This window comes from Equus asinus, chromosome 11 (assembly GCF_041296235.1).
Source record: "Equus asinus isolate D_3611 breed Donkey chromosome 11, EquAss-T2T_v2, whole genome shotgun sequence".
Lineage (NCBI taxonomy): Eukaryota > Metazoa > Chordata > Mammalia > Perissodactyla > Equidae > Equus > Equus asinus.
Genome location: NC_091800.1, coordinates 33,182,749 through 33,207,727, shown reverse-complemented (window position 1 = coordinate 33,207,727; position 24,979 = coordinate 33,182,749). Strand labels below are relative to the sequence as shown.

The 24,979-nt window shown below is 43.7% G+C and overlaps 1 protein-coding gene across 2 annotated transcripts; it reads left to right on the top strand.

The window, feature by feature from the left end:
* CNMD (chondromodulin) lies at positions 1 to 24,979 on the top strand. Of its 2 annotated transcripts, none has more exons than XM_014854857.3 (7): positions 1 to 192; positions 627 to 767; positions 5,633 to 5,773; positions 12,239 to 12,352; positions 16,212 to 16,365; positions 20,674 to 20,840; positions 24,216 to 24,979. In XM_014854857.3, the coding sequence occupies exons 1-7, from the start codon at positions 121 to 123 to the stop codon at positions 24,429 to 24,431; spliced, it is 1,005 nt and encodes a 334-aa protein (XP_014710343.2). In that variant the 5' UTR covers positions 1 to 120; the 3' UTR covers positions 24,432 to 24,979. The 2 variants fall into 2 exon arrangements, with proteins under 2 accessions (XP_014710343.2, XP_014710344.2); XM_014854858.3 differs by having other exon boundaries at positions 24,219 to 24,841.

Below are 24,979 nucleotides of genomic sequence, written 5' to 3'. Positions count from 1 at the left end.
GGGGCACGGTGTGTGTGCGCGCGCGTGTGTGGCGTTGAAATGCCCAGCATATCGGGGCAGCAGGACAGAGCCCAGGGCGCGCACGGAGCCTCCGGGTGACTCGCTCCTCCCGCCGCAGCCATGACGGAGAGCTCGGACAAAGTTCCCATCGCCCTGGTGGGGCCCGACAACGTCGAGTTTTGCAGTCCCCCGGTGAGTACCGCCCAGGGTCCCCAGTCCTGCTGCCAGGTTAGTCCACACTCAGGGCCCAGGCTTCGTGTGGGTGTTCCAAACCACTCTCTGGGGTCAGGATTTGTGCCAGAAATGTGGGAGCAAATTTGGGCGCCCAAATATGGGGGTGGGGGCGCCCCACGTGTGTGCGTGTGCAGGGAGCACGGGATGCATAGACGGGTGTGAAGGGGAGGGTGAAAAGGGAGTCAGCAGGGACCGTCCTGGGGCCGGCGGAGAGTGCACCTCCGCGCCTGAGTACCGGGGACCCGCGGGAGGAGCGCGGCGAAAGGGGGCGCCCTAAGGAGCCCAGGGCGAGCTGTTTCCCGCCCCGACCCTTGAGTCCCTAGGGGCGCTGCGCGGGGACCGCCGGCACGGGCGGCGCAGAGGTGACCGGTCCTCTCGGCCCCCGCCCGCAGGCGTACGCCACGGTGACCGTGAAGCCCTCCAGCCCCGCGCGGCTGCTCAAGGCCGGAGCCGTGGTCCTCATTTCGGGGGCGGTGCTGCTGCTGTTCGGGGCCATCGGGGCCTTCTACTTCTGGAAGGGGAGCGACAATCACGTAAGTCCGGAAGGCGGCGCGCGCGGTGCGGACCCGAGTCGGGCTGCGCAGGGCGGAGAGGTGCGCGGAGCCGGGGAGGCGCGCGGAGTGGCGGGGTCCCCTCTGTCACCCGCATGTTCCTCCCTAGGTGGAGCCAGAGCGCCCCCTCGCCCCAGCTTCTGCTTTCCTCTAGGGTCTCCCGGGTGGGGCACGTCTGCCTTCTTCCATCCACCTCCGCTAGGCTGCTCTCTGCTCATGGGCAACTTTGTAGAAAAGCCAGTCAAGGTTTTAAGGGAAAATATTAAAACGTAAGGTAGCGGAAAAATGCAGTGAACGGTTCAAGGAAAGCCGTTTTCGGCCGATCTCAACCTGGCGCCCCCTCTAGGCAGTTGTGGGACCATAGGTAAGGCACGTCACCTTCTGGCCTCGGTTTACTCATCCTTAGAGAAGAAATGCAACTACTTATCCTTAGAGAAGAAAAGCAACTGTAAGGCCTCTCCCAACTGAGAAAGGCTGTTAATTCTAAGAACCTGGGACAAAGATGGTGGAGGAATATTCAGACCCAGCAGTGGGGACAAATTTGACCTTTCAGGAGTTTTTGTTTGTTCGTTGCGTGGTACCTGTTCCTTAATGCTCCCTTCTCTCTTGCTCTAAGGGAAATAAAAAGGTCTAACCTCCTTAAAGGTGACAAATCTCTTTAAAAATCAATTCTGGCCTAGTCACACGTGATTTAATGGTAAATGTTTCACCAACGGCTGGCCTACTTTTTCTGTATGCAACTATCTATTTTAAAGTTCCGCTGGCTCTCTAGGAGTATAAAAGCGCTTCTAACTGACTGAGCAGAATTTGTTTTGTTCCCCTATGTAAAGGGGGGCATTTTATCTTGATGACCATTGCCAGGCCTGGTATAAGATTATTCTGACTAATGGGAAAGAATTCCATCTCCAGGGTGCACACAAAGGGCTGTTTCTTAATCACTACCCTCAGAGGATCTCTGACTGCTGTTTTTCCCCCTCTCTCCCACCATGAAATTCAAAGCGTGAAGAAATTCCAGTACTTAGAGAAAACGGTGCTGAAAGCAATTCAGCCATTTTACACATCACGTCTTCTGCAGTCACTGCATAATTTGTATTTCTAACTCAAATACCTAATGTAGATAAGCATGCCGTTAGGCACTGAGTCTGTTTTAGAGACTATATCAAAGTTACAAGCATCAATTTGTAAGATCAGAATCGCACCGTATTTTGTGTATATTTGAAAAGTGCCTTAATGTATTTATGTTTTAAATATAGAAGCCGGGCCAGATGCTCATATTTGAAAGCAGCAAATCTGAACATGAGAATAATTTCAATATCCACATCTCCATTAATAGCAGAGTTTAGATGGTTATGGTATTCGAATGTAAATGTTATCTTTTAGATGACAAAACCTCAGTGGTATAGGTCATTTGGGGATAAAAATAGCTTTGCTTTTTTTTTTGGTAAAGATTTTGGTCATGATATATGTTAAAATGAATCCCATATGGTATTTAATTATTCAAGGCCAACACAGTTAACTAACAAGCTTCTGGAAAGAGAGATGGAAAGATCATACTGAATAAGCAGGGCTCCGTTTTTTCACGTCTTTGACTTTACTGCAAGGTGGTTGGCTATCTGGTTCAAGAGAGTGGTATTAAATTCTGAGAATACAGAGGAATAGTGAATCACATTTTATTGCCCACGATCGAAGTTATTGCTATTTCCTATACAGGCAGGAGAATGAAGAAAATCGTGGTAGTTTGGTTTTTTTTTAACTCCCCAAATATTCAATGCTGATCCATATTAAGTCTGAAAAACAAATCACAAAATACTAAATAGAGTAAATTTCGCACCATCGATGCATAACATATGCACAGGTCTGCTTTCCCTGAATTCAAATCTGAATAGCCCAAACAAAGCATAATCAAAAAGGTAAGTCACTGTCAAACAGAAAGACATGCCCAGCCAGTGGACTCCCTGGGGATTATCCATGCCTCTGCTCCTCCTATTGGTTTATAGAGGAGAACCAGCTGTAATTCACCTCGTATCCCTTTCATATGGGTAAATTCCCTTAGGACAAGCTTACTCCAAGTCAGCTGGAAGACTGTGAAGCATCGGAGTGCTAATATTGGGGGACAAGTGATTGGGCTCAAATATTAAGGCCATATTTCATCCCCATTATCGTAAATGGAACAAGGCATTGAAATATGGGAAATTCCCACCACTGTGAGATAACTGACAACCCTACCCTGTGGGATGGGGGAATAAGAGAGATCATTGCTTGGGGCCTTTATTCTCAGACTGATTTTTCTAGACATTGTCCCAAACATTATGTAATTAATCTTATAGAACCCTTATTAGAAACTCATTTGCAAATATCCTTGGCTGTAAAAGGCACCATATTGAGCAGAATTTTGGCAAATAATACATTTCATTATACTTGGATAGAAATAGCCTAAGGTGCTAACAGCTCCAGCAATTTAGAGCAGATAATGTGATTACTGCTCCACTAGCCCAGCCTCCTTCTGAGCTTGGGGCCCAGTACTTTGGAAATAACTTCAGAGTGTTTACCACCCCCACCCCAGTCGCTTCAGGAGAACACAGACCTCTCACTGCTGCCCCATGCAGACCGTGTACCGCTTATAAAGGATGGGCTAAAGCTACATTACAAAGGATGCTGTATACCCATACCTAGTTAGGAAGCTTTTGTTGTGAGGAAGGTGGTGGTGGAGGAAAGTGGGATTAGGACCCAAAGCCACTCTTCCAGTGTTAACAATCTTGTCTCCTTAAGACCTGCTAAGAGTTTGGAAACAGTTAATTTCTTAAATTTTGCACTGCTTTACTAGTAAAAGCTTATGTGCCATGCTTTCAAAAAAATAAAAGAGCCTCTTGTTGCTTGAGTGAAGGATGCTTGTGCCAGCAGGAACTCACACAAGTGTTATCTGCCATGCTCGTTTTGACAGGCATAATTAACCCATGTGAATAGTGGCTGCTCGGAGAGCATGGGGACAGAACAGAGTCTGCTTTCTAAACCTTACCTGCAGAAAGCACTGGCTCAGCCAAAGAAAACAGGTTTCCCAAACTTGGCTGATCATAAGACCCACCTGAGGTGCAAAATGAAAACAGATTGGTGGGCTCTGCTCCAGCTCCACTAAATCAGAACCCCCAGAAGTGGTTCTTATGATCAGACAAGCCCGGGGACAGTATACCGCAGGAATCTAAATTCCTCCATCCGAGGGAAGGATGGCTGCTGAGAGATGGTTGAGCTGAAGCTGGATGCCGAGATTTTCTGTTCCGCTTAATGAAGGCTTTTGCCTTAAAGGGTATTAGCCAGCAAAGCCATTTCTACATGTCTGTTGACAAAATAAAACAGTGCTCTGTGGGTCTTGTAATAATGAGTTTTCTGCAGCTAATGATCCAATAACAACAGATACTTTTTCCAGTGTGTGTCCACGTAGCAGTCATTCTTCATAATGAGGGAGAAAATCACACTTGAATCTGAGCTGTTTGCAGTTCTGACCTCTGACCTGACACTACGTAGCGAGTGTCTTTCATCAGTTCTCATTTCCTCCCCTTTAAAGTTTTTATATATATATCATCTAAGATATTATATATACACATATGACTCTAAGTCAGAAAAAGAAGGAAAGAAAAGAAAAAAGAAAAGAAATCCATCTACTATCCCCAACACAGAGAAAGTTCTAGCAGGGCAGCCACACACTGACCAGGAGCAGTGGGTGAATTATTTTTTAAATTAGTGTAGTAACAAGATGTCTAAACGAAGAGAGCCCTTTGGATCATCTAATTTAAATTTTTAAACTTTAAAAAAAAATTTTTTAACAGCAGAATTTTTCTTAAGATTTTACTCAGAAATCCAACACATAAAACAAATAAGAAGCCAAGCCTCTCTGGTTAAGCTGTGGGTGGACAGGGGAGAAAAGAGCTCCACAGTCCCACCTGCTCTGCCACCCTCACCTCTGGGCCACCTCTGTGAAACTTCAGAGCTCTAAGGACATAAATGAAAACCACCTATGAGGTCCAGCTTCTTCGTTTCACTCTGAAGGCCACTCCCAAGACCCAGATGTAAGAGGCGTGGCCACCTGTTCTTCTGCTTCCTGGACCAGTCCTCTTCTACGATGCCAAGACTCTCCCCCTTCTCCCCCCAAACGTCCTAACACAATGCCGTACAACACCATATGCCTGTCCCATAGAGTCATTAAAATGAGTAACTCCCATTGTGAGCTGAAACAGATGTGCACATTGACCTTGCTCTCTACAGATCCCACTCTATATCAGGCATATCCTAGCCCTGTCTGCAGTCCTTACTATGTACTACGTTCCCTGCCAAATCTTGACCAAAGGATTAAAAGGAACCTTCCAACTGAGGTGCCACTGCAGATGTGTTCAGTTAACAGCCAGTTAACCCTCTGCCTTCTCAGTTTCCATTTATCCATCCATAGGTTTCAACTCTGGCCGCAAAGTAGGATTGACCTTTAGAAAAAGAAAGATCTGTGCCCCAGCTCCACTCCCACAGGTTCTGATTTGATTGGTCCAGGGGGAAACCCAGGCATGAGAGCTGGAGATTCTACTCAGATGCTTCTATACACAGCTAGGATTGCGAATCACTGAGCTATTTGAATTGGTATCAGACACTATGAAAGCTTTTACTTTTAAGATATTTTTAAAGACATCATTGTATTAAGTGATTGGTATATGGATGAAGTCCTCATATGTAAATGTTTTACTATTAAGGATGATTCAGTATATCTCTGACAAATATGAAGGCTATCTCATATACTGGAGGTCTAAAGATAAGCCCTGAATTGCTCTAAAAGGAAAGCATCACTAACTCTCATGTTCACTTTCCAGATTTACAATGTCCATTATACCATGAGTATCAATGGGAAATTACAAGATGGGTCAATGGAAATAGATGCTGGGAACAACTTGGAGACCTTTAAAATGGGAAGTGGAGCTGAAGAAGCAATTGAAGTTAATGATTTCCAGAATGTAAGTATATTTCATGCATTTGGAGAGTGTAACCAGGCAAGCCTGGGAGACTTTTCCAATTCAGGGAGCAGTAGCATCTCTCACACACACCCAAATGGTAACCATGCTTTATAGCAGACATAGAGCCACTAACCCACATACATCATGCCACATATTCTCTCTGAAAAAGGACCACACTTTGTCTTTTATATTATCAAAAGGAAAAAAACAACCCCTCGGCATGGAAAAGAACAGGTTCTTCTTGAAACTATATCAAGTCTTGGCAGAAAGACTTGAAAGAGCTATTTCTTTCCAAGCAGCTTTCTGTAACACGGTGAATAAAAAGCAGAAACTATCTTAGAATGTTGCAAGGTCTGAATTTTGAACTTACAGAGAGAGGAGGGAAATTTCAATAAACTAATAATCTCATCAACAACAGGTGGAATCTATTTGCGTGCTTTTTCAGTTCTTCAGATTTCCCATTTAATCCAGAAAATTATCATGGAGAAATTCCTCTTTTATATCATGTTTTCTGACCCTGGCCTATTACAGATAAAATATTCGATTCTCCTGTGAAAAGGGCAAACATGTTTGTTTTCAAAAATTCAATCCACAGGCAATTTGAGACATTAAGCTATATATCGATGCTTCAGTGTACATCTACAACACAAAGGATCACCCAGGCCTGTTTTCCTGTTGGCCAACATAAGTATCTCACTCTCTTCCGTGTTCTGAGATGAGGAAGAGGTATCATTCCTTGGGGTCTCCTGTTGCTTCTGTACGTAAAGTAGGTGAGATTTCATAATGAAAAACAGCTCGTGAAAATAATGTGTCTTCTGATAGTTTGTTGGCCTACAAACATCTCATCGACCTGTTTTCCTCTGATTGATAGGAAACTAGAGATGCTTTTCATTTGAATGAAAGAACTCCCCTTGTTGATACCAAAACACACCTCACAAGTCTTTTTGAATAGCAAACAGACGTTAGCGCCCCACTGATGTTAGATCTTAGTTGATCATCATGAGGACTGGCTATGTTCAGAGTGGGCTATGCCCTGGGGACGGGCTCTGCAGCCCTGCGTGTGCCCAGCTGCTCTTCATTTAGTCATCACTTTGCAAATGGTTCTAGTCAGTGCACAAGGATCATTTCTCTGGACCTATTAAAGGCTTTTACTGCAAGACCCAGGACAAGGTAAAAGCATTTTTTTCCTTGTCCTGCTCAATATAAAATTGTAAAATGTGGCTCCCACACACACATCATTCACTGCAGAACAAAACTGAATGCCTCTAACGTGCCACAATATCAAGATACGCAAAGGTGGCTGCACAGATGAAGAAAAGATCCGTCTCTCTCAAGATGTGCTTGTATCATGAAAATACTTCTAAAATATTTTAATCCCAAACCTATATTTCTGTTTTATAATCCTCTGGTTCTAATAATGGTATTGATTGTGTTTTGTTCTCATAGGCCAACAGGGCCACAAATATTTTTTAAACTGATCAATTCTCTTTGATAGCTTCCACATTTCTCTAAGTCAGAACTGGTGAGTAGAACACTTTTTTGATGGATAGAGCCTTTTATGGGTTTAAACCAGCCTGAGCTTTTGAAAACACATGAATCAGCCGCCATGGTACCTGCACTATTACTTTCTCCTGTATTTTAAACTGTCATTCAAATTCGATCAGTGTTTATTGAGGCCTACTGTGTGCAAGCGACAGTGTCAAGCATGGGGGAGGCAAAGATGAGTGACACTTGTTTTCTCAAAAGCTATGAACAGAGGGCTGCGGAGCACAGAGGGGAGGCAGTCGCTGCCGGATAGAGGGTGGGAGCAGGTGTTGCAGAAGGGGCAACAGCTGAATCAGGTCTTGGAGAATGATTAGGATTTCAACCGGCAGAGAAGAAGGGCGGAGCTTTCCAAGCCCAGGGAAGAACACTGAATACAAATGGCAGGCCTGCTCCAGGGGTCTAAGTAGCCCAGTGCAGCCAAAGGTGGGGGAGCGAGGAGAATGGTGATGCAGTGGGGCCAGATTAGGGAAGGTTCTGAATTGTGAGGAAACAGTCTCCCCTGTTAACCCAGGACCCCACCAAGATTTTAGTAGAACTAGTGGGAAAAAACCTGCTGAAGGGGAATAGCACTGAACAGAGGGCTCCAGACTCTGTACTGTTAAAGAACAATGACTCAGGACCCTTGTTAACGGAGGCGAGGCAGACTTGATTCAAGGTGGGGCTACTACGGTGGGGTTTTGTAGTAGGGGAGAGATTGCGATCGACTCTGAACACAATAAGGACAAGTGGAGATTAATAGCCAAGGCATACCCTGATACCCTGAGAAATGCAAATACTGGGTTAGTTCATAGTTACATTCTAGAAAGTTATACCCTCAAAAGCATCAGTGTTGGTGGCTTAAGCCAACCCTCTCACACCTAATGACCCATTTATATAACAAAAATCCTGGCTAGAAATTAAAGATAGAATAAACCTGTGGGTCTATACAAGTGTTTGCTATACAATTCTTTTAACTTCGTGAATATTTGAAATTTTTAAAAAGCTGGAGGGAAAAAAAGGATAGCATAACCTTACCTGGTAGGTAGGTAGGTTATTGATTTCAAAAATCAGTGTAACCCCCAACTATAACATAAAGGAAAAATAGAATGAAAGTAATTTATGATAAAATTCAAGCTTCAATATGTAAATGCTCAGCCTGATGCACTCAGAGACACCATCAAGTCGTGTGCTGGCTTCAATCACTGTCAGTGCCACAGCCTAAAGTGCAGACTGATCTAAGTGTGTGTTGACGAATTAAATATCAGGTAATTTTCTCAAACAGTGAAACACAAGGATCATTTTCTCTAATTTCTCTAGTAATTGCTTTCCTAGGAAATTTGCGGTACGTTAAAAGTATGCCAAAGATCACTTTGTGTTTCTATGTAAAACTGTTAGGTTCTGGGCACAGACACTCACAATCAGGTTTTTAACGAGGACCAGGCAGTTAGTTCTTCAGGGCTTCCCCAGGCTCGTCAGGACCTGGCATCCCTGGGCCCTGCCCCATAAAGGGCCGGAGAGCCCCTAATCTTTGTGACAATGGAAAACTCCCTTAAGGATTTCTAAAGCGCCCCGTTGGGGGAAAGCCTCCTCACCCTCCTTGGGAACTTCTAGTTTAAGCTACAGAAATAGATGAGATCCCCCAGAAAGAAAAAATATGTGGCTAGGGGCTGGCCACGTGGCGCAGCGGTTAAGTTCGCACGTTCTACTTCTTGGCGGCCCGGGGTTCGCTGGTTCAGATCCCGGGTGCGGACATGGCAGCGCTTGGCATGCCACGCTGTGGTAGGCGCCCCACATATAAAGTAAAGGAAGATGGGCATGGATGTTAGCTCAGGACCAGGCTTCCTCAGCAAAAAAGAGGAGGACTGGCAGTAGTTAGGTCAGGGCTAATCTTCCTCAAAAAAACAAACAAAAAAAATGTGCGGCTAAAACAAGAATATCTGATTCTCCATAAAAGAATGTCAGATCATTGGACCCTTCACTCATTACCTTTGTCAGCAAATTTCTTCATTATCACCAGCTTCTAAGGCCTTGTTTGTTTGCAAAAAGAAAAAAACAGGAGGTTTCTTGGCTTCCTTGTGCTTTTTCCTCCCCTCTGTTTAATCTCTTAATCTATCTGGCTGCTTGATATGGATTTGTAGCTAGACAGGGTGGTTAATACGTGTGAATTCCTCCCCACAGGACCCAGCCCCGTGGGGTTTCCGTTCTCTTTGCAGCGTGTAGACTGTCAGAACTAAGTCAATACTAGATGCACACTCAGAGCTGTGAATCCTTCAGTAGAGCCGCTCTCTCCTTTGGGGCCATGGTAATGGTTATCTGGTTTTTCCTCTCTTGTATCTCACATTTCAGGGATCTGAGGGTGTGAAGTTAAGAGGGGGCAGCAATCTCCCTCTCCTGCCTTTTGTTTTTCAAACCATGAGCTCTAACCTTACCTGCAGAGTAGGAGGAGCAGGCCTTCAGGGGAGAGCAGAGAGCAGTGGTTCTCAGAGTGTCCCCCTTAGGCCACCAGCAGCAGCATCACCTAAGAGCTTGTTAGAAATGCAAAGTTTAGCTCCCACTCCAGATCGACTGAATCAGAAACGCTGGGGCGGGGGCCAACACTCTGCTTTATTTAGCAAGGCCTCCAGGTGATTTTGATGCAAGGGAAAGTTTGTGAGACACTGGTACAGAAGAAACTTGGGTCCCAAGGCTGTGTGTTAGTCCAGTCTGGCTGCTGTAACAAATTACCATAGACTGGGCGACTTCTAAACAGCAGAAATTTATCTCTCACAGTTCTGGAGGCTGCAAAGTCCACCATAAAGGTGCCAGCAGATTGGGTGTCTAGTGAGGGCCCACTTCCTGGTTCAGACAGCTGTCTTCTCACTGCGTCCCCACATGGCAGAAGGCGTGAGGGAGCTCTCTGAGGTCCCTTTTTACAAGGGCACTAATCTTATTCATGAGGCCTCCACCCTTTTGACCTTCCCCAAGGCTCGCCTCCAAATACCATCTCTTTGTGGGGGAGGTTAGGTTTCAACATATGAATATTGGGAGGATACAAACAGTCTATAGCAGGCTGTTTCAGTCATTTAAAAACTGTTTCCCTGAACAAGTTCCTTTCTCCCTAAACTGGTGGTCTTCACCCCTGGCTGTACATTATAAACTCATGAGGATCTTTTAAGCATACTAGTGTCTGGGCGCTGCCCCAGGCCAATTAAATGGAAATCTCTGAGGAGAGACCCAGGCATCTGTTTTTAAAATCTCTCCAGGTGATCTTAATGCAGTGAGTCAGAAGCTCTGCAGGAAGCCTGGGGTTCCTCCTCTGTAAGCAGGGTTGATGCCCCCCACCCCAGCCTCCCCGAGTGAGAGGTGACTCTGGGAGAAATACGTGAAGTGTGCTACATCTGTGTACGTGGTCAGTTAGGCCGCAAGGCACATAATGAGCTTTAGGAAGAACGAGCCTTTCCTTCTCCATTCTCTGCTTTGTCACCCACCAGCTTTTGAAGGGCTCCTGGCTCTGAGGTTACATGTCATGTAACTCTCCCTGAATGTCCTCAAGAATGACTTACATTTAATTTCGTTCTTCATTTAAGAGAGCTGAATCTGGGCCGGCCTGGTGGTGTAGTGGTTAAGTTGGTGCACTCTACGTCGGTGGCCTGGGGTTCGCAGGTTTGGATCCTGGGCACAGACCTACACACTGCTCCTCGAGCCGTGCTGAGGTGGCATCCCATATACAACATAGAGGAAGATTGGCACAGATGTTAGCTCAGGGACCATCTTCCTTAAGCAAAAAGAGGAAGATTGGCAATAGATGTTAGCTCAGAGCCAATCTTCCTCACACACACACACAAAAGAAGGCTGAATCCTGAGCCAGGACCCCTAGATTTACAAATGCTTTTCTTCCCTCACTTCCTGGCATTGACACTGGAACTGGTTCTGTGTCTTCCCGACGTTTGTCTCAACTCAAGAGAAGATTGACAAGTTGAGATGTTCAGATTTCTGTTAGTGTCTACATTATTACGGCATAAAATGTGTAGACCTTTAATACTGTTTTTGGCCACTCGCTACTGATGAAATTAAGCAGCAGGGTGAAAGTAAACACTCTCGGGACAGAACCTGCTGTCGCACCTGATGCGCTTTGTGGGTGAATCAGTGCCGAGCTGTCAGCCAAGACGGGAGCCTTGCGGATGAGGTCTCCCTTGAGGCTGGTCCCTAGGCAGATGAGGAGGAGACACTGTTTATACCTCACAGGGGAGAAAGACAAAATATCCAAGTGTTTGCGAAAGGCCTAGGAGCAAAGCTCAGCTCCTTGTGTTACAGAAAGCATTACTATTTACTCTGGGCTCGGTAACTTAGGAAAAATCCGAATTCATGGAATTAATTGGACCAGCCTCTTTTGAGAACCTTTGTGGGATCACCAAAAAGAAAAAAAGAAAAGATTCAAATACCGATGTCAGGAAGCTTATAACTGAGTAAGGGGATGACACTCACAAGGAACTACCATATAAACACTGAAAACTAAGCACCAAATGAGGGAGGAAGACGTGAGGGCTTCTGGGAAGTCAGAGGGAGAAGAGCCTGCTTAGACTGGGATGGTCAGAGAAAGCTGCATAGGAAAGATGGTGTTTCCTTTGAGTTTGCGGGATCAGTGGAGCAATTAACCTAGCCCTTCTCTGCTCCAATGCCACCCCCTGGTAGAGGCTGACCACAGGTCTAAAGTACTATTCCCTGTCATTCCTATCTTGCATTCTGCTTTATTTTTCTCCATAACACTTATCACCACCTGACCTTATCTCTTTTTTGTTTTTGGTAAATAACGCTAAAAGATACGCTCCATGAGGGTAGATTCCATCTGTTTATTCATTCCTAGACCCAGGACCCGAGCAGTGCCTGGCTTGCAGTAGACACTCAATACACTGAATAAATGAACGGATGGATAGATGGATGGATAAACTTTTATTCTCCCAGGGCATCACAGGAATCCGTTTTGCTGGAGGAGAGAAGTGCTACATCAAAGCCCAGGTGAAGGCTCGCGTTCCTGAGGTGGGCACCGTGACCAAACAGAGCATCTCCTCCGAACTGGTGGGTACCAGCATGCTCCAGACCTCAACAGAGGTTGGCAGACATTGTTTGAAGGTGTAACCCTTTCTGTCTCTAGTTCCTGGATAGGTTCGTGACCAGAACATAAGCTCTATGTCTTCTCTGCCAAAGGAATTAAACTATTTTGGTCCTCCTGGTTGGTTCCAAGTGAGCATTCTTACATGATGTAGTAGATTTAAAGGTTTTGGAAAACCATATTTTAAGTGCATAAAGGGGCTTGGTCTTCCTATGGCCTTATTTGCCTGATGTTAGGGAACTACCTCATCAGTGATTAAGACAACATGAAGGACTTCACGTGATAGAATCTTCATTAAAGGGGCCTCAGGAGCCTTCTAGCCTCAGTTCCACTCAATGTGAAAATCCCTCCTGAAAATCCTTGACAGCTGATCACCCAGCCTCTGCTGGAAATCAGCGACAGGTGCTCTCTTCTCTGTGTGTCAGGCAACTTCTTGGGAGGTAGTTCTAATTGTTTTGCCCTACAGGGGGAGCTGACATGGCTCCCCCTACAATTTCTTCCCATTGGTTCAAGTTCAGCCCAATGAAGCTACTCAATATATATCGAATTCCTTTTCTATGTGTCAAACCTGTGAGGTTTTAAAAACATAATTCTTCCATTTATTATTAATAGCTTGCCTTTGGTCTTAATTTTATAAAAGTTTAAGAAGTGCACACACAGTTCTAAAACTATGTTTAACAGTAATGTTCCATTTATTTGATACATTAGGGCTTATGAAGTGGTCACATTCATTATCATCTTCCATTGGAGTTGCGGCAGGGTATGGTGGAAAGAAAATGGACTTTGGAGTCAGAAGAATGTGGGTTCAAATCCCAGCTCTGACACTTGCTGTGGATTTGGCTTCAATTCTTTGAGCCTCAGTTTTGTCATTTACAAACTAGGGGTGTGTAAACTGTCTCCATGGGTCTAGAACCTACTAGATAATGGATGGCTGCTGCTATAATTATTAATTTTATTATGATCATCTTTGATCCTTCCAGTATCCCTGAGAGGGAGGTGAAGCAAGCATCAGGTCCCTCAAGGCAAAAGAGGGAAAATAAGGGTAAGAAAGGTGCCTGGAAACTGCCCAATTGTTTGCCCTCATGGGAGCACCAGCAGGAAGCATCTCAAAACAAAACAAAACAAAAGCTAAACAGCAGCCTGTGCGTTTCTAAAGCTGGCAGTCTTGTCCTCAGTTTTCTTTTCTACTCCCAGTTTCCCCAACCATTCGTCCTGTGGGATGGTTTCCAGTCATTCTCCCTCTGATCCTGTTCCAGTTGTTCCTCCTGAGCTGAGCCGTTCAGAGCGGAGAGCCACGCTCTCAGTGTGACTCCACTAGTACAGAGGATAAAAACGGACCTATACCTCCTTTGTTCTTGAACTTAAACTTCTCTTATTGCGTTACCTTTTTTGTGCAGTCATATCACTCTGTTTCTATTATGAAGCCTCAGTGAACTATAATCCTCGACGTTTCCCCGTAAGTGGCCGTAGACCTGGTTCTGCTCTCCTGCCTTCCAAAGGAGCCAACTCCCCAACCATAGCTGACTGAGAGCTAATCAGAAGTTTGCGGTACATTTTCTGGGTTTTTAAAAAACACGTCTTTTTTTTCTGATTTTTAAAAACAATACTTTGTCAACGTAGAAAATTTGGGAACTACATAAAAGAGTAGAGAAGGAAATTGCCCAAATTGCACACCCCACAGATAGCTCAGGTTAATGTTTTGGTGAATTTCCATCATATGCAAGTGTGTGTGATATTCTTTTCATAATTGAAGTGATACTGTTGTACATTCTTATTATTTTCGCTTTAGTTCTTCTCAAATGTACATTATAATGGATGTGTTATATTTCATCATATCATAATTTTAAGTCTTACGTTCTCAAAAACTTCAGGTATCTTCAATTTTTCACTATTTCAAATAATTCAAAATAATTTTTTGAATACAGAAATAATTCACAGTGGCGAATACTTTTGTATTTTTTTAATTTTATTTATTTTTTTAAGGAAGATTAACCCTGAGCTAACATCTGCCGACAATCCTCCTCTTTTTGCTGAGGAAGACTGGCCCTGAGCTAACATCTGTGCCCATCTTCCTCTGCTTTATATGTGGGATGCCCACCACAGCATGGCTTGCCAAGTGGTGTGTAGGTCCACACCTGGGATCCAAACTGGTGAACCCTGGGCTACGGAACTTATCCACTGCACCACCAGGCCGGCCCCAATACTTTTCTATTTAAATCTTGGTCTGCGTCTGATTCTTTCCTTAGGCCATAGAGCCGAATTATTTGTCTTGTGTTTTAGTTGTTTATATTGTGCATGGTGGATTCTGTGGTGGAGAAAACCAAATTCACACAATATGTTTGTGTACATTAGGAATGTTTTTGGCTGTCAGTCGCAGAAAACTACACTTAGAGTGTCTTAAACAAACAAGGATTTGTTTTTCTCCATAGTAAGCACTGTGGAGGTAGGTGGCTGCAAGCAGTGGCTCAGGGGCCAGCATCTCTGATTTTTTGCCCTTTCCTTCCAGCTCCAAACATCTACCATGCATTCAAGTAGGGAAGTCAGGAAGAGGTTGAGCAGTGCCAACCGTGACTTCCCTTCAAGCAGAAAAAGCAGAAGGCTTCTCAGCCCGCCAACATACATCAGCATGGAGCTCACTGTCTAGAACTGGTCACACGGGCACCGCTAGCTGGAGAGTCTGAGAAAGCGAGTGTCTCTCCTGGGGCCAGGCACATTGCTGCCTCAAACAGAAGCAGGATTATGTTGCAAGGAACAGGAGAGAGGTGGAGACTGGGCAGGCAACTGAAAGTATATGCCACCAGTTTCTTTAACATTCCTAGCTTGTGGGACGCATGTATATATATGTATCATCCCCATCATCCCACTCTTTGCCCACACCCTTTAGACTATGATGGGGTAGATTTATGCACCACTTGCTCTCATACATTTTTCATCAGTTTTGTATAATTTTAGAAAGCTACTATACCCAAAGAGCATTCATTTCCTGGATGGAGCCATTTAATTTAAGGTAAATAACTGGATTACCTGGGCATTAGCTTCCTCCAATAACTTTCAGTTGTTTTAATGCAGCCATAAGCCTGAGGGAGAAGGCGTAAATGAAATGCTGCTTTTAGCTAAAAATACGGAGAAAACATTTTCATTTCTCCAACCTATTGCAAACTAGTAAGTACATGAAAGGAACAACCTGGCAAAATAAATTTTTCTCCTGGGTTATCAAACCATTCTCAGTATCTCGCTGTAGAAGAAAATCCAGGGTTTAGCTTTGAAATCTCAGTGGTGTGCTTGATGCGAGGGACATCTGAGACATGTTTTGTTATAGCTGGGAAATGTAGAAATGGTTTATGTTAAGTAAGACTTTGAAGACATTAAAGAACCAATCACTTTTTCCATTGTTGTTGGGAGGCTGCAGAACAAAACCCCAAAGGATTTTCGCTTCAAGTGAAGGCTTCCTCTGTCCTTTATAGCATTCCAGGCCCGTTCAATTGCTTTTCCTCAAAAACATCTTTGATCAAAAGCATCAGGTTAACCTAAATCTCAAACTTGGTATCAAGTAATTTTCACTTCCACTGAGGACACTCGTATTCACATATTCCAGCTATCCAAAGGCAGGGCAACATGAGGGCGTGAATATTGTTAAGAGAGCTACAAAGAGAAGAGATGAGAACCTTAAAGTGTGTGTGTGTGTGTGTGCACGCACATAGACCTACATACAGAATTCTCATTAAGTTTTCATAAGGCGAAGTAATCTTTTACCAACACGTGAATCTCCATATGCAGCATGTTCCACTGTCCTCTTTGCTCAGTGTATCTCATTTTTGCTTACAGGAAGGCAAGATCATGCCAGTTAAATATGAAGAAAATTCTCTTATCTGGGTGGCTGTAGACCACCCTGTGAAGGACAACAGCTTCTTGAGTTCTAAAGTCTTAGAACTCTGTGGTGACCTTCCTATTTTCTGGCTTAAACCAACGTATCCAAAAGGTAACATTTTAAATTCTCTTAATGGCTGCTTGGAATTCTCCTGGTTTGCATGAGGCTCCTGTGAGCCCCTCCACAGGCCTGAGCGTGTAACAAGGAAGATAAATCAGGATGCGTGTCACACTGTTGCAGTGTCTCAGGAATGGGCATGAGAGATCAAAGAGAAGGAAAATGACAGCCGCGAATGTTAAAGGGAAGGGATGGAGCAGCAGGGTTAACAGGAAGCAGATCGGGAGCCAGAAACCACTGTACTACCTGTGGTCTTTCTTTATGATATTCCCGCTTCCTTCTGCTCTGCCTCTTAATCTGTTGTTTGCACTTTCCAATTTTACATTTTTTTATTCCTAAGGCAGAGAATTCAGGGACTAAGAAGCTGTCATACCGCCAAATCTTTATTATGTTGAAACCTAGAATTATGGGACAGCCAAAAGCTGCTGTGGGCTGGGGCCAGCCCGGTGGCATAGTGGTTAAGTTCACGCTCCACTTCGGTGACCTGGGGTTCCCAAGTTTGGATCCCGGGCTTGGACCTGGCACTGCTTGTCAAGCCACATTGTGGTGGCATCCCACGTAAAACAGAGGAAGATGATGGGCAACAGATGTTCGCTCAGGGCCACTCTTCCTCACACACATACCAAAAAAGCTGCTGTGGGTATGGGTTGGGATTCCTTAAGTTCAAGGCTCAAGCATTAGCTTCCAAGTCCGGTGAGAATAAATGAAGGGTCCCTGGGGTTCAGACCCAGGCTGGAGCACACCTTCCACTATTTCTGGGTGCTGAAGGGCAGGTGAACCGCGCAGGCCAGGCTCCTTCCCCTGAGTTTCCCCGTCCCCAGGGCTGCTCTCACTCTTGATTTCCACCACAGTCACCCCACTGGCCGCCCAGAGGCCCACCTGGTACTCTGGCTCAGGTGTGGAAAAAAAGGCCTTTCTCCTAGCACAGCTGAGATAGACTACACTTTCTGAAAGATTTTATTGGACACCGAGAGAGAGCACCATGGAAATAAAGAAAATGCAGGCATTAAAACCACAAGGCTCAGGAGGGGGCAGTGGGCGGATATGGTTTAAAGGGAGCAGAGCTTCAGTTTGTCAAGATGAAAAAAGTTCCGGAGATAACTGGCTGCAATTTTTTCAAAAACCTCACCAGGCTTAGAAAGTCTAGGCTTCTCATTCAGCCATGGCTAACTTCTTCCTACAGTTGGCACAAGTCTTATTCCATCTCAAAGCTTGGATAAGATAGTTACTTTCTAGCCCAGGCAGGCCAGACGGGATTCAGTGTATAAGACACTGGTAGTGGCTATCTGGAAGAGTGAGTTGAGAAGGATCCTGAGGCCACATACAGGCTCAAGAAGAAAGAGTCCAGGGGCTGGCCCGGTGGCACAGTGGTTAGCTGCGCACGTTCCGCTTCTCGGGCGCCCGGGGTTCTCCGGTTTGGATCCTGGGTTCGGACATGGCACCACTTGGCAAAAAGCCATGCTGTGGTAGGCGTCCCACGTATAAAGTAGAGGAAGATGGGCATGGATGTTAGCTCAGGGCCAGTCTTCCTCAGCAAAAAGAGGAGGATTGGCAGTAATAGCTCAGGGCTAATCTTCCTCAAAAAAAAAAAAGAAAAAGAAAGAGTCCCATGAGCAGTATCTGCCACAATGTAGGGGCCGGGGAGTGGGCAGCTAAACGGGCTGTGGCTTTTGCCATCCCTGCTCTTGCCCTAGTGGGTGCTCGAAACTCACAATCCTGTGGCCACTTGCCAAGTTCTCACCTTTGATGCCTCACTTCCTCCACGTGGAATGAGCCTCCTTGCTTTCCACTACCCGGGAACTACTTCTCCAGTATCTTGTCACCTTGTCCAGTCAAAGACAAAAGTCTGCTTCATGGAGAGCTCTCCCTAAGCACTTTCTATCTGAGGACAAGTCTCTTACCCAGAGAGTTCATTCATTCATTCAGCAAACATTTATTGAAGGCTTATTATGTGCCATTTACTTGTTCTGGGCACTTGGGATAAATTGGTGAATAGACAAGAATCCATGCCCTCGAGGAATTTTATATTGTAGCAAGGGGAGACAGTAAATAAGCACTAAATTTAAATAAGAAAATTGTATGGTACGATACAAGGTGCTATGGGAAAATAATAGAGCAGGGCAAGGGGTTGGGGGTGGGGACGGGAAGACAGTGCTGTTGGCAGTGCTAGGATGACTGACAGAATGAGCACCTTCACCCTTTGGGAAAGAGCTTGTTCCCTACATCAAAGATGTGGCTTAGTTCTTTACAGTCCAACAGCATGACCACATCTCAAGCATTCAGTTATCACAACATCCACAGCAGAATTACATATATTACGTACAACACCAGAAAAGTGGAAATCACCTAAATGCCCCCAGATTTGAAAAGGATTAAATAACTGTTGATATAGCCATAGGATGGGATATCATACACATTAAAAATGAAGGATTTGGGGCCGGCCCTGAGGCATAGTGGTTAAGTTTGGCATGCTCTGTTTCATGGCCCGGGTTCACAGGTTTGAATCCTGGGTGCAGACCTATACCACTCGTCAGCCATGCTGTGGTGGCAACCCACATACAAAACAGAGGAAGATTGGCATGGATGTTAGCTCAGGGTGAATCTTCCTCAGCAAAAAAAAAAAAGAAAAGATTTTTTTTCCCAATCTCTCATAAATGCAGTCACATTTTATAATAAAATCAAGAAAATAACTCCCCCCCCCCCCCCGAGGATGCCTGGCTGCCTCACCACCTAATTCTAATAAAAGCCCCCAAACTCCAGTGTCCAGCAGTCTGCCTTGGCTCAAGTGGGCAGGTCACCAGCATCATGCAGCTGTCTTATCAGAGACACTGTGAATGGTGGCTGGGCAAAGTCAGAGGGAAGGGCGAAAGCTGGTGTCTGCTGAGCTGTGCCTGTGCTAGAGCTCTCCATCCTGTGCTCATTTAATCTGGACAAGTAGTCCAGGTCACTACTAATAGTCCCTTTCTATAGATGAAGAAACTGGGGTTCACAGAGATTAAATAACTTGCCTGAGCTCATTTGGTTAGTTGAAAGAAGGGGTGTTGAGATTTGAATCCAGGTCTCCCTGATGCCTCAGAAACCAAGCAGCTGTCTGGAAGCTATCTGTGGCTGCAAAGCACATCTCAGTCCTCATAAATGACCCAGCATGAGATCATCACCACTACCGAATATTTGAGTGCTTAATATATGCTAAACTCTCTGCTAAAACCCTTAGACAGAGTTTTTCATTAATTCTATCACTGCCCTGATAATTAGATACTATTATCATCCCCATTTTACGGAGGAAGAAACTGAGACTGAGAGAGACACCGAAGCTCACACTGTGTGGTACTTTCCATTTTTGTTACTCAGCAGCCATAGGTCATGCTGCAGGACCTGTGAGGCAGTGTGGTGAACCAGAGCACTGGGCTGGAAGCCAGAGAAATTCACGTTCAGCTCCTTTCTTTGCCACCCATTCTGCAATCTTGGCCAAGTCATTTGGCCTTTCTAAGCCTTAATGCCCTCATGTATAAAAGCACCTACTTTTTCTATCCCATAGGAGTTTTAAAAGAATCAACCAAGATAATAAAGCCCCTAAAACCATAAAGCTTCATAGTATAGTCAATCTATTAGGAATGCACAAGGCTGGAAGTAACAGAATACCTGATCATCAGTGGTTTCAACAAATACAAGGTGACTTTTTTCATATAGCCAGGAGTCTCAAGATGGGTTTCTGGCATTATCAGCTACTCAGTGATATCATCAAGTCTCCTTCTGTCTTACCATTTTGCTACCCATACCATGCTGGCTGATTATCCTTGTGTCTATCACTTCCAGTCACAAGTGGGCTAACAGATATCATATCCGCATTCAAGAAAGGAAGACATATCTGTCCTCTTTACCAAGAAAGCAAAAGTTTTCCCAGAAACTGCACTAGCATATTCTGCTTATGTCTCACTGGGCAGAAATGTCTCGTCTGGTCACTCCTAATTGCAAGGGAGGCTAGGGAAATGAGTGGTATTTTCCTTCCACAAGCTGTATGGCAGGGGCAGGAAAAGGAAAAGAGGATTGAGAATGGATTTTTGTCAGCTATCTTACAATATCCATGTCAATAGGATTATAAACCAAAACTTGAGTTATCTGTATGTTTAACTCCTAACCCGAGACTCTGAAACATGCCACATTTTACAAAAATCATGAATACAAATTTAAACAGTATCTAGTCATGTATGTGTTTTGATAGCCGTTTTTTATGTTTTTCACCCTGTACAGAACTTAATTATTCAAATAAAGAAATAACTTACAGCAATTTTTTTTTTGCAGAACTCCAGAGAGAAAGAAGAGAATTGGCAAGAAAAATTGTTACAAATACCACAAAAAGACCACAGAGTGGACCACAGGGCAACCCAGCCCCAGGAAGACCAAACAACGAAACGAGACCCGGTGTTCAAGAGGATTCAGGCCCCTTCAATCCAGACAACCCTTACCACGTGCGTACTGGCGTTTCCATGACGTGCTCAGACGAATGCATTGAACCTAACACTGAACTGGTGGTGTTTCTACTTGAGCTTTCAAACAAGCATTTAGTATTCAACTGAGACTTACTAAAAAAGTATCTCGTTTGTTGCAAGGTTTATAAATTAAGCATTAAACTTAAGCACTACCTCTGTAGTGTAAAATCCTGATTGGTTGTAACCTTTATTCAAAGTAGTTTTCTGTGCTCTCCTCTTTTTGAGTCACAGGCAAATCCAAAAAGACAAATTCGCATCAGGAATTTATTTAAAAATGTTTCCAAGTGTGCCCTGGAGGCAACACACAGAATGAAAGGATTGTCTTTCCCCCTCCATATCCACTTTATTCATACGTTCCACAGACACTCGTTGAGAATCTGCTCTTCCCCAGGCCCTGTGCACACAGTCAAGAGTAACTTTGCCCTCGGGGGCTCTCAGTCCAGTCGGCAGACAGACTCACCTAGAGGTGACATTGAGAACTGGTGCAAGGATGACACTGATGTGCTAACAACTTCTCAAATCCTCAATGAAATATTACTTACCATTACTGTGTTTTTCATGGAGTGAAAGAAGAAAAACAGCATTTATTTGTACCTAATGTTTTAACTGAAAAAATAATACGTGCATGTACATTTTAAACGAAGTATAAAAGAGTACCAAGTGAGTTTCCCTTCTACCTCAGCCAGCCTCCCCAGGACAACCTATTAACAATGGCTGGCTGCCCAGTTTCTTTGCATAAGAAAGTACACTCCCACACATGCACACACGTATTTTTAACACAAAAGAGCATACAAAACTTTGATATCTTGCTTTCTTTCCAGTTACAATACAGTATTTTGGAGATTTTTCTGTATCTCCTACCTAGATCCACCTCATTCATTTTAATGGCTACACTGTATTCCATTGTGTGGATATTTGTACAGAAACTTAACCAGTTATGCTTTGAGGGACATTAAGTTATTTTCCTGTCTTTTGCTGTTACGAATTCTGTTAATATACACCTTGTACATGCCTCATAGGGTTATGGGAAGGAGTAAATGAGGAAATGCAGGTGAAGCTGTTAGACAGGGCTTGGCATATAGTTAGCATTAACTTTCTCCATGTTAGTTGGCTATCAGCCTTATGAGACCTCTTGTACACATGTGGGAGTATGGCTGTAGCACAAACACTGATGCATGGGTCTGATGGGTCCAAGTAGATGGGAATTTCATACTTCAATGGAGGACACCAAACTGTCTTCTGAGGAATTACACCAGCTACACATCTTCAAATGGTGATGAAACAAGTAACTTGTTATCACTTTTAAAAAATCTTAACCAGTCTCTTGGGTGTAAAATTGTATCTCCAGGTTGTTTTATCTTGCCTGTCTTTAATTATGTGTAGGGTCGAGCATCTTTTCATACACAAATAAGTCATGTGTATTTTTTTTCCTATGAGGCCTATTCAGCCCTATATTGTTTCATGTGTTACAAATATATTTTCTGGTTTATCATTTTAGACTAATATATTTTAAAAAGATTTAGAGCAAAAAGCATTTTCTAAATAACCCAAAGCTTATCAGAAAATCCAGGACTATGGTACTTCATTCACTAAAACTCAAATAATAATTACAAAAGAAATAAAATCTGAACAGGGAAACAAAATTTAATCTAGTTTTTTCCGCAGGTAGCTGGGCTAACTGAATCTGTTTCTAGGGACGAGGGCATCAGCCCCTTTACAGAAGGGCAGGACGGGACTTCGCCTTGCTTCCAGACTTGAGTCATCTCTATTCCTTGAAAAACTCTAGATGTACCAGTTTTTCCCTTTGTTACAGTGTTGAGCTTTAAGCAGAAACCCCTCCTCCTGATCTCAGTCCTTCCCATGTCCCTTGTAAGGAAATACCGTAGGGCAACAACCTGAGATTTCCTCCCAATTTTTTAATCTTAACAAACCTTTGCTGAACTCTCAGATGAGGAAAGGCCTCAATAGGCTTTGGGACTCCCCGCTACCGGGAAGAGTCAGCTACAATTAATGAGGTGGTTTTTATTTTTGCTGTCCCAGATGAACTTACTTCAAGAGATACGGGGGCGGGGGAGCGGGGGAGGCTGAATAAAAGAATAATGGTGTGAGAGTAAGACACCAAATATTTTGATGACAATATTTGAACACAGGCTGTACCAGACGGTGTTAAGGAATTGCTAATTTTGTTAGGTGTGGTAATGGCAGTGTAGTTGTTTAGGAAAACACTCCATTTTGGAGGTGCATTCTAATGTATTTATGGGTGAAGTGTCATAATGCCTCCCTTCAATTCTCTTGAACTTCACTTCAAAATTTTAAATACTTCAGCCAAACAAAATCAAATTGGACAAAAGTTAGCAACTGTCAAATCTAGATGTTGAGTACACAATTTTCTCTGCTTTCCAGTATGTTTGAAATTGGTCATAATAAAAAGCCCTCCACCCCCCTCCCTGAAAAATTGAGATTCTTTTTGTACACCAGAAAAGGTGCTGGGGTCGCTTAGGTTCAGTTTGTGTTTGGTGTTGCATCTCTCTGTTCAGCTTCTTCCAGGAAAGAGGCTGAAATCGAACAAAGAATTTACATCAGCAATAAGGACTTCATGACAATGTAATCCAATGCCCTATTAAAGAGGATACAGAATCTACAGCCCTAGAATTCCATGAAAAAGAAAACCAGATTCATAAATTTGACAGGGGGCAAGTTCCTTCCAGTTCTGTGATCTTTCCAGCAGTGACAATGGAGGGTTTTGTAGGTGTTTATGTAACTATAATTATGGCACATACAAACTAGAAGGTAAAGTTTACGGTCTTGAATTTTTCCACATTATATGTCGTCTTTTCCTGAGTGTGACAACCCCCTTATGTTGAAACAAAGGCAGTGGAAGCTAAATGGATGACGTTTTCACCCACTGCAACTGGAATAGCAATCCGTTAGCTTAGATCAGTGAGTTTCAAAATGTGCTCTCAAGAGCGCTGGAAGCCCTACAAGAAGGCACCAGTGTTCCGCTGACTTAAAATCAGCAGTGGCAGAAATGCTACTTTTGAATCATGCTGTTTTCCTATTTAAAACAAGTTGAGTCACTACTGAGTGGTAACCATGGCTCATTAAAGGTATGGGGAAACTTCACCGTAACATTAAAAAAAAAAAACCTTCCTGCCAGGGACAGATTAGGTAGATGAAGTCCCTTGATGTGAGAAGGAATTCTGAATTATGAGGTTTTAAGGCGGAAATCTCCTTACAGAAAATATGCTGATTTCTTGTAGCAGTGAAACATTCAGGATCTTATTTAAAAATAACGTGCATGCTATAAACTTCTCATTATGAAGAAAACACGAATAATGCTCTTTTATTTCACAGCAGCAGGAAGGGGAAGGCATGACATTCGACCCGAGACTGGATCACGAAGGAATCTGCTGTATAGAGTGTAGGCGGAGCTACACCCACTGCCAGAAGATCTGTGAACCCCTGGGAGGCTATTATCCATGGCCTTATAATTATCAAGGTTGTCGTTCGGTCTGCAGAGTTGTCATGCCGTGTAGCTGGTGGGTGGCCCGCATCTTGGGCATGGTGTGAAATCACTTCATATACCACGTGCTGTCAAGTAAGTTTTAACTTGAGACAAGCAAAGTATGAAGCATCTTGATGCTCAAGGGACCACGAAGTATTTTATACTCAATCTGAGCGATGTTATTCAAGACTTTTAACAGAATACTTTTTAATAGCTTTAAACAGAACTTTATCCAGAATGTTCAAAGGTACTGAAAAGGTAGTTTAAGTCTAAAAATGTCATAATCATCCTTTATTACTTGCTATTTTTTATCTGCTTTGCTTTGCCCAGAAGGCCTGCTTATAAGACTTCCTTCCCAAGCTATTTTGAAATACACATGAAAACTTACAATTTGTTAAAGATCTCAATTGTACATTTGAGTTCCTTTTAATCAAGTCATTGACTAAAATAAAGTTTTTCTCTGTTATTTGTACAGAATTCCTCAACTGTTCTTAGACTGTATTGTTCCTCCCAGTCTTGTAAATGTACCCCTGGAGTTCTGAGATAAAAACAAACAAAAAAAGAAAACAGGACACATAATGGAATCCACCTGAGAGTAAACAATATAAACCTC

Excerpts from the sequence above, each read along its gene's own strand:
- CNMD (XM_014854857.3), top strand. The coding sequence starts at position 121 with ATGACGGAGAGCTCGGACAAAGTTCCCATCGCCCTGGTGGGGCCCGAC. Across the intron at positions 5,774-12,238 it reads AAGTTAATGATTTCCAGAAT|GGCATCACAGGAATCCGTTT; the intron begins GTAAGTATATTT and ends TTATTCTCCCAG. Across the intron at positions 12,353-16,211 it reads AGAGCATCTCCTCCGAACTG|GAAGGCAAGATCATGCCAGT; the intron begins GTGGGTACCAGC and ends TTTTGCTTACAG.